This window comes from Tasmannia lanceolata, unplaced genomic scaffold (assembly GCF_043159265.1).
Source record: "Tasmannia lanceolata isolate RefF3 unplaced genomic scaffold, GAP_Taslan_0.1 ptg000020l, whole genome shotgun sequence".
NCBI lineage: Eukaryota > Viridiplantae > Streptophyta > Magnoliopsida > Canellales > Winteraceae > Tasmannia > Tasmannia lanceolata.
Genome location: NW_027518697.1, coordinates 6203744 through 6216955, shown reverse-complemented (window position 1 = coordinate 6216955; position 13212 = coordinate 6203744). Strand labels below are relative to the sequence as shown.

At 38.5% G+C, this 13212-nt stretch overlaps 1 protein-coding gene across 7 annotated transcripts; it reads left to right on the top strand.

The window, feature by feature from the left end:
* The first annotated feature begins 5044 nt into the window (after window positions 1-5044).
* On the top strand, window positions 5045-12795 carry LOC143854658 (Thioredoxin superfamily protein). Of its 7 annotated transcripts, XM_077364724.1 has the most exons (9): window positions 5045-5180; window positions 5294-5418; window positions 5809-5911; window positions 6025-6121; window positions 10850-10969; window positions 11055-11133; window positions 11307-11393; window positions 11757-11819; window positions 12504-12795. In XM_077364724.1, exons 4-9 carry the CDS (start codon window positions 6066-6068, stop codon window positions 12579-12581), a joined length of 483 nt encoding a protein of 160 aa, XP_077220839.1. In that variant the 5' UTR covers window positions 5045-5180; window positions 5294-5418; window positions 5809-5911; window positions 6025-6065; the 3' UTR covers window positions 12582-12795. The 7 variants fall into 7 exon arrangements, with proteins under 7 accessions (XP_077220839.1, XP_077220840.1, XP_077220834.1 ...); XM_077364725.1 differs by lacking the exon at window positions 5809-5911 and having other exon boundaries at window positions 6064-6121; XM_077364719.1 differs by lacking the exon at window positions 5809-5911.
* Window positions 12796-13212: the final 417 nt, after the last annotated feature.

Genomic DNA, 13212 nt, shown 5'->3' with positions numbered 1-13212 from the left:
TACCTGCCTGGCTGCCTCAATTTGAAGGATTAATTAAAACCATATAAAGCAGCAGAATATAATAGGGCCTATCTTGTTCGAAGTTCCAAACCATTCAACATAAATTTCCTGGCCAGAATAGCATCTACATAAGATGATCCTAACCCTCCAATCTATAGAGGAACAGTACACTATAGAAACCTTAACAAATCAGATGGTTAAGTTCACCATCCTATGGAGATGATCTTTGATGATCGTTGGGGCACAACCTGTTTAAGTTGGTGCCCAACAAATGAAGGGTTTGAATCGTTGAATAATGTTGGCTCCACTATTTTTAAAAAATGTTTCCCAGGGAAAAAAACTAATAAAAATAGCAGAGATAAGCGTGAGGTGAAGATGGACATTAAACCCAATTTCCTAACCAAGTCACCATTCACAACCAGAAGTTTTTTTTTCGTTAAAATTTATTTCTTTTGAAAACGATTTTCCAAACCTTTTATGGTCAAAATTTTGTACCTAGCCGTCTAGCCCTCTGAACACTTAGTGCTCTCATGCCTTACGGGATCGTACTCATATCAATGAATCAAAATCAAGCCCCGTCTTTATACGAGTGGGCCCCTTTATTCCTACCAATTGTCCAATTGATGATGCTTAGTGAAATCTTTTCTTGTCACTGACAAGAGCTATTAAACCCACAATCTGTGGTTGCAACATGAAGCACCTTCCAAAACAGATCCGAGTCTGTTGGGTTGGCAAACTGAACTGTCCTACTCTAGTGTCACCTTTTTTTTTGTGGCTAGTCGTAATTTTATCCTTTACTTCTTTAAAAATTGTCAACCTCTACATATCTAGGAATGTTTGACGACCATGATATATTGGTCCTCTAACACGCCTTAGAGAATATTGACATGGATCTTTGGCGATTAACGTCGAAGAAATTACGAATTTTAATGGTTCTCAAATGTAAACGGAAAAAGACTCACCGGTAGCCATTGAAGGTGGTCTTGAAGCTTGAATCTTGCTAGAAACCTCTCTTCCTCAACCTTCTCTATTTGCTCCATGAATTTCAGTAATGGAACCGGCTTTAATCTCTCTTTCTCGTGGATTGGAAAAGAGAGATTAACGCAACTTATCGTGTGCAAGTAGGGGGACCTTGAGGACCTCTCTTATAAATGATTGGGAGAGTGTGGGGAGGCTCCACATCGCGCAAACTACCACAAACATTCTCCCCCTCAACTCTCGTTTATGTTTTTTTCAGTTTTCAAAAACCCACGAAATTTGTTTTCTCAAAACAGTTAGGTTTTGGCTTTATCTTTTCACATTTAATCCTAGCCCTTGATTATTGCTATGACATCTAAAGGCTTGTAGTTGAAGAGGCTATTCGGAGCCCCCTTCTCTTTTTCTCTGCTTCTCTTCCGGGCTTTGTATAGAGATTCGGGTTTCATTTGGAATTCTTCGAGCATCTTTCTTGTCACCGAGATTTTTATTAGAGTCAGGGTTTCTCCGGCATCTGATCTTTTTATCGATTTACAAGAATTTCCTCTCAGGTTTGAGGATGACAATATGTGTCCTGAGCCAGCCTTGTCCCTTCATATCTTAGGGTTTTACAGGCCTAGGGATCCCCTCCTTAAGGTCATATTCTTCATATCCATAGGATTCTTTTCTAGGGCCTTGTCCTTCATTTTAAGAGGTTATCTTGTCCAGTAGCTTAGACATCTTCTCTATCATAAGGGCAATGAAGGTGTTAACCCAAGCCCATCCTTAGGGGACTTGCTCAGTCCAAGTAGAGCGCCCCTCCTTTGTATAATAGACTTTACTAGTCTTTTAGACACCGATAGAAATTAGACCCCTACTAGGAGACATGCTATGTCTCATTAGGCCATGCTCCTTTGGAGACAAGCCTCATTTAGAGCCTACCCTCAGGGAGGTTGCCTTGATTTTGACAGATAGTGTACCCATAGGAGGCATGCCTTGCCTCATTTATAGAGCCCCTATTTGGAGACAAGCCTTGTCTCATTTAGAGGGTTTCCATTTTTAGAAGGCTTACCCACCCTTATATTAGAGCAGCTCATTTTAGAGAGTCTTTGACTCATTCTTCCTTTAAGTTGTAGTATTAGAGAACATTTGGCTCATTTGTCTTCTTTAGTGATTTTTATTGGAGAGTCGTTGACTCACTCGTCCTTTGGATGGCATTGTTAGAGAGTCGTCGACTCACTCGTCCTTCAGGTAGTGTTATTAGAGAGTCTTTGACTCAGTTGTCTTTAGGTGGTTATTAGAGAATCTTTGACTCATTTGTCCTTATTAGGGAGTCTTCGACTCAGTTGTCCTGCTTAGCAGTATTATTAGAGAGTCTTTGACTCATTCATCTTTTTGTGGTATTATTAGATAGACTTAAACTTTTTTGTTCATCTCCTTGGCATTATTAGTTAGGAGTTTCTCCTTTAAGAGTTGTTACCTCTTCTTTATTAGAGACTGGCATAGTTTCACTAAAGCTTTGTTTGTTTAGAACCTTAGATTGTTTCCAGTGTCTTTGACACTAGCTTATTCGGTTTAGGGGTTTTCCCTGTTGGCCCTAGGGTGTTGCTTTGCATTTTTCCTTAGGTCTTTGACCAAAAGGGTGAAATCAGAAATTTAAAATCCAAAAGCTTTGGAAAAGCTTTTAAAATCTAAAAATCATTTAAAACATTTAAAAATCCCAAAAACATGTTAAAATACTTAAAACTCAAAAACATTAGAAATTTAAAATATAAAAAACATTCGAAAACCTTAAAAAAAATCTAAAGTGTTAAGTTTTAGTGGTAGTTAGGAGAGTTCGATTTCGAACTACGTTGGCTTGATCCTCTTCCACGAGGTACGTAGTGCAGCTTGGGATTTATATCCCAAGTCTAGCCAAACTTTTGTAAATATCATTTTAAATCTTTTTGAATAAGCAACCTTTAAAACCTTGTTTTTAAAAGATCTTCCTCTAGAGTTAGGAGTTTCTCCTAGATAGAGAGTTTTAGAGTTAGGAGTTTCTTTTGATAGGGTGTTTGATTGTTTGTTTGTTGTGTGCTTGTTTTAGAGTTAGGGGTCTGTCCTAGAGTTATAGGAGCGTCTCCGTCCGGTCAGTCGGCGATCCACATCGCCGAGTGATTACTAGAATATGATGCGTTAGTCAACCCTTTATTTTTCTTAGGAAACACAGCCTAGTTACACATAGGTTGTAGGAACCACCTGCATTAGCTTAGGGCTAATCTGCATTTAGTTAGGGCATATATGGTGTCCTAAAATCCACAATTCACTGGAATTTAAATAATCGTACAAGAAACTTTAATAACTGGTCCGGTCTTTTAGATCGAGTCTAGGATAGAGGTCTAGGTGTCTTAGGCATCATAGCTTAGAATAGGCGCGAAGAACTATGTGACTCTGATTCTTGTGGAGGCGGGGATATGTAGGCTTCTTTGGATGAACATCAGACCATCCGAAGACTCGGGTCAAATCGTTTAGCGTCTTAGGATTTGTTATGATTGTATGTTTTGATGTGTTTTCTTACTTTCTTGTACTGATCCTATATCTTTAGCTGTAGCTTGGATGTGTATGTCCATTAGAACTTAGACACCAGTTAGGTATGTCACTCACAACCTAGTTGTCATTAGGTGACACATCTTTTATCTTACTTTATGTGTGCTTATTATTTCATCCTCGAGTCATGCATGATTAGGTAGACGTTCACTCGGGGATATTTGTTCCCATTTCACATGATTTTTACCCAAATTCTTTGGAGTTAATGAAAATGGCTTAAGAGACCAAGTACTTGCACTCGGACGAATTGGGGGTGCTCTTCAGACCTTCTCCATTCGTAATCAGGCACGAACCTATATATATTTTTGGTTATCCATTGCACAGAGGATTTGATTTTGGGGTTCCATGGCTTATCCATGGATGTCGGCTCTAATTTATTTTAGGTATGTCTGGGTTTTGAGCCTTGGCTCCGGATAAAGACATATCTCTTTCTTTTTATATCGCCACTTGTGCTATGCTATGAGGGTGGCATCCGTTCCGAGAGTTCCTTGGTAGAGCTCTCCACTCACGTGGATGATCCAGAGGGTGTTAAGGACTCGTTTCCTCACTTGTCTCTCAGGATCGGGGTCCACACCCGTGCATGGAGTTAATCCGGTTCGCATAAGCTTTACGCCTGGCCTTGGTTGGCCCACCAGTAGCCGATCCTCCAGAAATCTTCTCTATCTCGCATGTCGAAGCAGTACGCTGCCTCTCCCGACGAGGAGAAACGTCGGGAGGACGTCGGCTAGGGGAACGTCGGTGGCATTCTTCTTCCCTGACTCGACTAGGGGATCAACGATTTTCTACTGGCGGGTCCCACAAATATCTTCGAAAGTACCCTCTCTCAATACTCAACTCAACAAAGCCTTTTTCCCAAACTAGTTGGGTCGGCTAAATGAATCCTTTAGAAAATTTTCATGAAGAAAGTAAGAGGAATCTACCCGACTCTAATCCTAGCTCTAGGGGTAGGGCTGTAAATGAGCCGAGCCGAGCCTTGGGGTGTTCGGGCTCGGCTCGTTTCGTTTTTATGAAGGCTCGTGTTCGGCTCGGCTCGTTTAGTTTTTGAAAAAGCTTGGCTCGGCTCGTGAAATATTCGAGAGAGCTCGGATCGGCTCGTTAAGTGGAACGAACCGTGCTTAAGCTCGGCTCGTCTCAAGAATGTTAAAAACATACATTTGTGGGATTTGAACCCAATACCCCTCTAAATCCAACGCCTTAACCACTCGGCCAAACTTCCATTTCTAATAAACAACCCACATTCTTTTATTTTATATATAAAAACCAAACATAATCCAAGCTTTAAAGCTCGGCTCGGCTCGGCTTGTTTATGAACCGAGCCTAAAAAGCTAGCGAGCTTTTCCAAGCCGAACTATACAAAGCTCAAGTTCGACTCGTTTAGTAAACGAACGAGCCCGAACCAAGCTTTTAACTAACCGAACCCAAACATGTTCGGGAGCCGGCTCGGTTCATTTGCAGCCATATCTAGGGGCCTTGTAATCGTAAAGTGGGGCGAAAAAATATTGGTCTTTAACGCTTTTTGACGTCAAATCACGTTACGAAGGACGCGCATTATCCTACAGGTGGGGCGAAAAAATCCTCTCCCAAAACTGAGGACCTTTCTTGCCGCCTTTCTTTTATCTGCCCTGACTCTCCATGAACTCGTGAGCTTTTGATATTTTTCAAACCCTAAACCCTAAATCCTAAACCTAAATTTAACAGGACTGCTCTTCCATCCTTGAATTCCATCACTTTATTTCTTTGTTGGTAATTGCAGGTTTCAGAAAGGTAATAAATCACACTGATGCAATCAGGAGGGAAATGAAAATGAATTCTTATATAGCTTCGGTCCTCTCTCAGTGATCATTTGCCATCGGATCTGAATTAGGGTTTCAAACTTAGGTAATTTCTTTCAAATGTTAAATCATTTGAAGTACTGCATTTATGATTGATAGACTAAATTTTCACTCTTCATAAAGAAGTTAGACATTCATAAAAAAGTTGAGTCCTAATTCAAATGAGATTAGTAGTGAGTTTAGAAATGGGATTATCCAAATATGTTAAAAAGTCTCACTCAAAAAAGAGTATTTCTCAATGTTAACCTAAATTAGGAAAAAGAACAAATTAGGGTTTTGAATGCAAAACCATGAATTTTGTAAAACAATTCAGTGCATTTATTTTATAATCTTGTACCTCAACATATTTAGTTTATTTATGACCAACATTTATATGTAGCTGTGAAATGCTTTAATTTTTTTATGGGTTGATTTTGACTTGATTTTTTCTTGTCAGATTGCATCCTTTATCTTGCACATCAAATTTAGCTCAAAGCCAAGTTTCTTATATGTTATTTTCTATCTTTCTCTTCTGCCAAAGAGATTTTGATGACATTGAGGTTATCTTTTATTTTTTGGCACTTATTGCATGTACTTATTCTCAGCTGACAATTATGTAGTGGATGCAGATAACACAGCTGGTAATATTTATTATTAATGTGATACTTAGCAGGGCAATAAGAAACGGATTTTTGTTGGCATTTTTTAATAGAGATGGGAGAGGCATCGTTCTTTGACAGCATGATCCGTCATCTTCGCTCAACTAGCAGGTGCGCGCATCTAAAATGATTCACATGTAGATTCAAGTTTTTTCCTTTCTCCATTAGGGTTCTTATATTCTAGCTATACATTTTTAGATGACTATGCCATATATTTGCTTCACAAAGCTCTTGCTTATCTTCCTATCATTCACATTGTCGCCTTGAAATTATGTGCCTCTTGACGGCAGAAATGCCCAAACACATGGGTATTTCTTTTCCTGGGATTCATGGCTAACTATTTTAATGAATTGCTAACATTAGTGCTGAGTTTGTAACGTTACATCCTCTATTAAGGGCGTGCTGATTAAATGTCTGAGTGCCACTTGTTATCTAATTCATCTGGTTGTCTGTGGTGGACTTGTAAGATCCTAAAGTCTTGAAATTTTATGGACCTCGACTTTATTGTGCGCGCGAATATGCTAGTATACCTGTGACCGTGTGTGTGTGTGTGTGTGTGTGTGAGAGAGAGAGAGAGAGAGAGAGAGAGAAAGAGAGAGAGAGAGAGAGAGAGAGAGAGAGAGAGAGAGAGAGAGAGAGAGAGAGAGAGAGAGAGAGAGAGAGAGAGAGTATTTCTTGGTCAATTGATAATGGCTTCATCATATAGATTATGATTATATCAGTCATGTCTCTCTATCTTTGCATATTGAATAATAGTATGTAAGGGAGATGGAATCTAAATGAAGAGTTTATGGCACCTGTACCGCCAAAGCAATAAAGTGGAAGCTTTGAAGCATAAGGACTAATTCTCATCTCGACATTCAATATAAAATTGTGAAGAAATAGAAATGAATGAGCAATCTTACAGCAAATGCAAGACGATATTTTAATTTAGCAAATTCCTTCCACAGCAAATTGTGTATGCAGTTTGTATATAAATGGTTTTTAGCAACAAATTGAAAACTTATATTATCGAAGAAAAGTAGGTAATTATAATCAATGTTTTAAAAGGCCCTAGGTAAAATTTAGGTGATAGGGCCCCTGGAATGCTTGAGGCACTCGGTGGTTGCCTAAGTGACACCTAATAATTCAAGGCGGATTTATTTGCTTTTATTTTTATTGTTCTTTATCAATAACAGTTGAGATGCAAGGTTATTTCTGTCCATAAGTATGGTTAATTATGTGTTAGGCATAATTTAGGTAGTTAAGGACAGTTTTTTCCTTGATATAAAAGTTACTATATTAATAAAATAAGAGTTGGGCTTGAGACGCTATTCACGCTTTGCCCTTCATTTCTCTCATCTATCTTTCTTTCTTTTCCAAACACTTGATTAATCTTACTAGTTTTTAAATTGGTATTGGAGCACATAACTGACATTGTGTATCAATTGAGGCTGATTGTAGACCTTTAGAAGACTTGCAAGGTGTTGCCAACATCACTTGACCGCATTGCTGACATCAACTTACAGTCAAGATCACTAGGTTGGGTCATAGCCTATAACAATCATATCATCTTGATTTAAGATGATTTATGGCGATTTTTTATTAGAATTTTTTGAAGCCATATGATGGAAACAAAACCAGGTGGCTTTCATGATTGGAGGGCTTTTTTCCCACGTGGATTTAGACCTAGTTGGGCCTTTTTTTTTGGTTAGGACTCTTTTGGTTGTAGTCTCATGACGTTTGGAACTTTGGATAAGATTTGACAAACTTCTAACGTTTTTGTGGGTCTAGGTTGCCCCGCTCCACACCTTGCCTTTAGTGGTCATATGCCATGAAGGTGTTTATTGGATGGAGAATCAAAACGGATATCTGACGGGCAAGTCAAAAGCATCATCCCTTATTGATCCAACTCACGACAAGTGGTAAGTAGAGAATCTCACTATTTTATCTTTTTTTTTTGTCAATTTGGTGGAGCTAGATGTCAGTAGTGGCTTAATGTTCCTGAAGGCATCCAAGTATATTTGGGATTCTGCAGCCGAAACCTATTCACAGTGAAGAACTTCACTCGTATATATCAATTGCGACAAGACATTGCCCATCTTAGACAAGTGGAGAATTCCTTGGCTAGCTACTTCTCCTTAGACATATGTGGGTGGAACTTGATCACTATGATGATCCATATAAGCCGGTGTGTACTACAAATGCTTTATCTTACAGAAGAAAGATGGCGAGGAACCACAACATTGAGTTTCTTGGTGGCCTTAATCCTGAGTTTGAGCTGATTACAATGCAGATACTTAGACGGGAGGAGTTACCCACTCTAAAACTAGTCTATGCTCATGTTCAGAGTGAGGAGTGTTGGTCGGCATCATTGCAAAAATGTTATGCCCCAATGCTTGGGAAATTATCACTCGCCTCTAACATTACATTTCAATGGGGAAAGGGGGGATAAATGGAATTCAATAAGGAAAAAGGAGAAATTGAAGTGCACTCATTGTGGAAAGGTGAAGCATGACTGGGGACGTTGTTGTAAGATTGCTGGTTGGCCAGTGACGTATAATTGTAAGAAGGGTACACCTGTGGTTAACACTGTATCTTGTACAGAGGGTCCTACATCCACTAGCTAACCACTAGCTCACAGACCATGCCTTTATTCACTTAAGCTATTGCTTCTAAGGTGGTCTCTTTCTGAGGACGAATTGAAACAACAGTTCACATAGGTATATGTGCAGCTGCCTTCCGCTTCTCTGTAATGGATTATTGATTATGGTTGTATCGGATCACATGACGAGTTTGTACTCTGTTTTTTCTAGCTATTCCATCTATGGTAGAGAAAAATTTGAAGTTGTAGATATGTCTCCTCTTCCATTGTTCTTAATGGAGATGTCTCTATTCATTCCAATTTGTCCCTCTCTTCTGTTATGCATCCCCCAAATCTTACCACTAATTTACTGTCCATTACTTGCATTACCATATCTTTGAATTGTACTGTGATAAAATTTTCCCAATCATTGTCTTTTAGGACCTGCATTGGTGGAGGATGATTGGGAGTGCTTAGGAATCTAATGACACACACACGCACGCACGCACGTACATATAGAAGAGTAGGTACTCCCTGGAGTAGATAACTTATCTACTCCCTAGCTTAAAATAACAGTTGGGGCCACATTGTTTGGGTGATCCAAAGCATTCATTTGATGGACCCTCACATAGATAGGGTGTGCCCAAAAAATCAGCTCGATAGGATCATCCTAACCCTATGAACTGTGGAGGCAAAAATGGACATGTATAAAACCTGAACAAATCTGTCCATTTTTGCCTCCACAGTTCATAGGGTTAGGATGATCCTATCGAGCTGATTTTTTTGGCACACCCTATCTATGTGAGGGCCCATCAAATGAATGCTTTGGATCACCCAAACAATGTGGCCCCAACTGTTATTTTGAGGTAGGGAGTAGATAAATTATCTACTGGAAGTACCTACTCTTCTCTCTCTCTCACACACATATATATTTATTCTTGAGACATCTCCAGCTCTTTCAGTAGCTCATCAGTCTAGTTGTAATAGTAGTGGTTCTAGTAGTAGCAATAAAGACCAACTCATGTTGATCTTAGTAGGATCATCTCCAGCTTTTCTCTATTTTTTAATTAATTATCTTTTTTTTTTGTGGGGGGGCATCCGTAATGACTTGCGAATATGTCGGCAAAAATCAAATTGCTTCTTGATATGATTCCATTTCGACTCCCTTTTACCTTGTTTGAGTTCATGAAAGTCGAAATTTTGCTGTACCAAATCAATCAAAACTCCTCTGAATTGTCGAGTTAGTGAAAAATTAACCGCGTCAATCATTGACTAGCCAGAGTTGACTCCCTTTTACCTTGGACGAGTTCTCATCTAAGTTCATGTTTTAAAACGTTGGGTACAACCTTATATATGAAATGAAGTGAAATTTTAGTTGCTGTCCTAGGAAATGACTTGTATACCAAATTTAACTTCATTTTTTTGAAAGATATTTGGGCCATGTCTCGCAACTATGAATTTTTTTTCATGATAAATTAGTTTCTCCAAGTGGTGAGAGAAAGCTAGTGTGGGTGAGAGAAGGTGAGACTTTTTTTTGGCGTGGGTAAGCTAGGATCGAACACCTGACCTCACGGTGAAAGAACAAAGTCTTTACCAGCTGAGCTAGATGCTCAACCCAGGAGGTGAGACTTGAGAGGGCACGAATGAGAAGGTGAGAAGTGGCTTAAAAACAAGGAAAAAGTTGGTCGTATTTTGGGTGGAGTTTCTTGTTTCCTTGTTTTTTCAGGCTTTTCTTACCCTCTCCTCACTCAGTCCTCCTAGGATCTATCCATCTCCCAGCCTCTGTCACCATTGGGTAAGCTAATATTTCAGGAAAAAAAAATTCATGGTAGCCAAACGTGCCCTTAGTTTCTTCAAAATTGTGAGTTTTGTGTAATAGCTCATATACCGAATTCAACTTCATGCATCGACACTCTTTCCTTAGTTGGTATATTGATTGACTAATGACCAATAGCTCAAGAATGTTGTGATAGGCTGGTAGCTTTTAGAAGATATATAGGAGAGCATGATAAAGGGATACCTGACCACTGTCTTTCCGCATTTATCATATCAATCTTCTAGGTCCCTCAACTAGTAGTATCTTTGCTTCCGTCATCCATTTATGAGGGAACTGACAGTAGGTAGTAGTGTATTATAGAAAATATGATTGTTCTTTTCACTTATACATTGTTCTCCTCTATTATATACAACACACTTGACTGTTTTTTCTGACTTAAATATAGTGGAACTACTTTGTTTCACTTAATGCTATTCACGGGCCTTTTATGAAATGTTAGGTATTATACTGGTTATCCAAAGGATCTTGGACCTTCCCAGGTTATTCACTTTACCTCCGAGCGTCAGTTTATCCAACTCCTGCAGGAAGGACACCCAATTGTTGTTGCATTTACAATCAAGTAACTTTGCTATTTTGTGGTTTTTGTTTCCATCCGTCATCAATATACCTCTATCCTGGCCTATTCATTTGAATTTTCTTTGCAGGTGTGCTTACACAAAGCACCTTGATAAAGTATTGGAGGAGGCAGCTGCTGAGTTTTATCCAAATATAAAAGTTATGCGGGTATGATCTCATTGCTCAAAAAGATTTGTACAGAAAGAAGATATTTCCATGATTGGCTTAACCCACCGTGGAACTATTATTACTGATGAAACCTAGCGTTGAAGTTTCTACCCATGATTAGCTTAACCATGCATCATTTGCTTTCTAATGGTTTTCTCTATGATGCTATCTAGGTTGAATGCCCTAAATATCCAGGATTTTGTATAAGGCGGGAAAGAAAAGATTATCCTTTCATTGAAATATTTCATAGTCCTGAGCAAGTAGGTTTGATGTTTGACTACAACTATGTCCTTTGATAGTTTATTTTTTCTAGCCCTGCAAGATAGCATGGCGTGTGTAACTGAAAATTTCTCATCTTAAAAAGTTATTGCCATTCGTTGTTTGTACTTTTGCTTTTTATTCATGTTTATCTTTCCAAGAAATTTCTGATGGGTGCAGAGTGGATGTGGTGCATGGGAATTGATCCTTTTTTCTTTCCAAGACATTAGTTCAATGTTCAAGAACTTGGACTTGAACGTGAATGGTCTTTTGATTTCTCAATTTACCACATCGAAAAATTTTAAGGTTTTATAAAGAACTGGTTAACCTATTTCAAAACATTCCTTTTTGTCCTATTGGTATAGGCAGCTAACCAGGGAAGGATTGCAGATCCAAATATAACGAAGTACACAGTCAAGGCCTTGCCTGTAAGTTCTGAAACTTGTTTGGTAATTTTCATATCTGTCCTGTTTCACTGTTTGGTAATTTTTATATTTGTTAGTTTTCATTTTGAAATTTGTGTGCTTACATCAAATGCCAAGTTATTCTTTTCAATGCATGCTAATGGAGCACATGTGCTTCTAAAAGGACTTTACTGCATGCTTCTAAAGAGAGTTCAGTACACTGCCCTTTCTTTTCAAACACTACTTAAAATTTTCCTTATTGTTGAGGGTAAAAGCTCAATACTGTATACACTAGATAAGGATTTGGAGCATATACTCTCCCAAAATATTTGAAGGGAAGAAATAGATATAAATATTTAGTCATGAAAAAAAAAATAGTTCAAATTAGGAAAGTGAAGAAAGTTGGGTGGGCAGTGAGGCCACGTTTGGATACGTACAAGATTTGGATTTGGATTTCTCACATTTGCAGTTGAGATTTGTAACTGGATAAGATCCTTAGATTTCCAAATCAGCTACAACAGTGAAAAAAAATCCGATTTGCAAATCTGTTCTGCAAGACATTATTTGGAAATCAATATTTGTGGCAATTACCTTCACCCTCGCTGCTCCTTGACCTTGCTGCTGCATTGTGAATTAGAGTATTTGGCTATTTGCAGATTTGCTTGGTATTATCAGGCTTTTATCATCTAAATTCGCTCTTTTTTTCAGTTCAACTACGATGTCAGTGCATATGGGTTGAGGGAGTTTTTCAAGCGGCATGGATTACGTGCCTCAGGTTCAAACTAAAGTTTCAATTCTGGCTTAATGTTCCACCTTTTCACCATGCCCTGGAATGCCTTTGAACACAATTTTTGCTGTATTTCCTTTGAGATGTTATGGAAATATGGGTATATGGAATCCTTTGAGATTTAATGTAACTACGTTACTGGATTGTAATTCAAATATGCGAAATTGGATTGCAAAGAAATCCTTTACATAAATTTCCTAGCTTCGGGTTTAAGTTTGTGTCACCAATGCATGTATAGACTCTAGAAACTAATCTAAATCATTAGTGTATTAGGAATTGCCTTTGAAATTAAGTTGGAGCTCCCTGCTTGACTACTGTTCCAATTAAGATTGAAGTCATGAATGTGAATATGAGATCTGTACGAGCTGTTAAGGATCACAGGAGCATAATATGAAGAGATCATGGAAGAGGTACTATGAAGTATAGCAGAAGAAAGGCATTGTGCTTGAGAAGGTTCATTTTCCTCCTAATAAAGCACAAGAAAGACATTGTTTGCTCAATTGCTCTCCTTGGGAATCCCCACAATACATGAGCTGTCTGCTTTTCTGCAACAAAATTAACCTATAAAATTTGCATCAAATGGCAAAAGCCCTTTGATCGGATGGTTAGAATCATTCAATTGATGCAGTA

Excerpts from the sequence above, each read along its gene's own strand:
- LOC143854658 (XM_077364725.1), top strand. The coding sequence starts at position 6,066 with ATGGGAGAGGCATCGTTCTTTGACAGCATGATCCGTCATCTTCGCTCA. Across the intron at positions 10,970-11,054 it reads GTTGTTGCATTTACAATCAA|GTGTGCTTACACAAAGCACC; the intron begins GTAACTTTGCTA and ends TTTTCTTTGCAG. Across the intron at positions 11,134-11,306 it reads CAAATATAAAAGTTATGCGG|GTTGAATGCCCTAAATATCC; the intron begins GTATGATCTCAT and ends GATGCTATCTAG.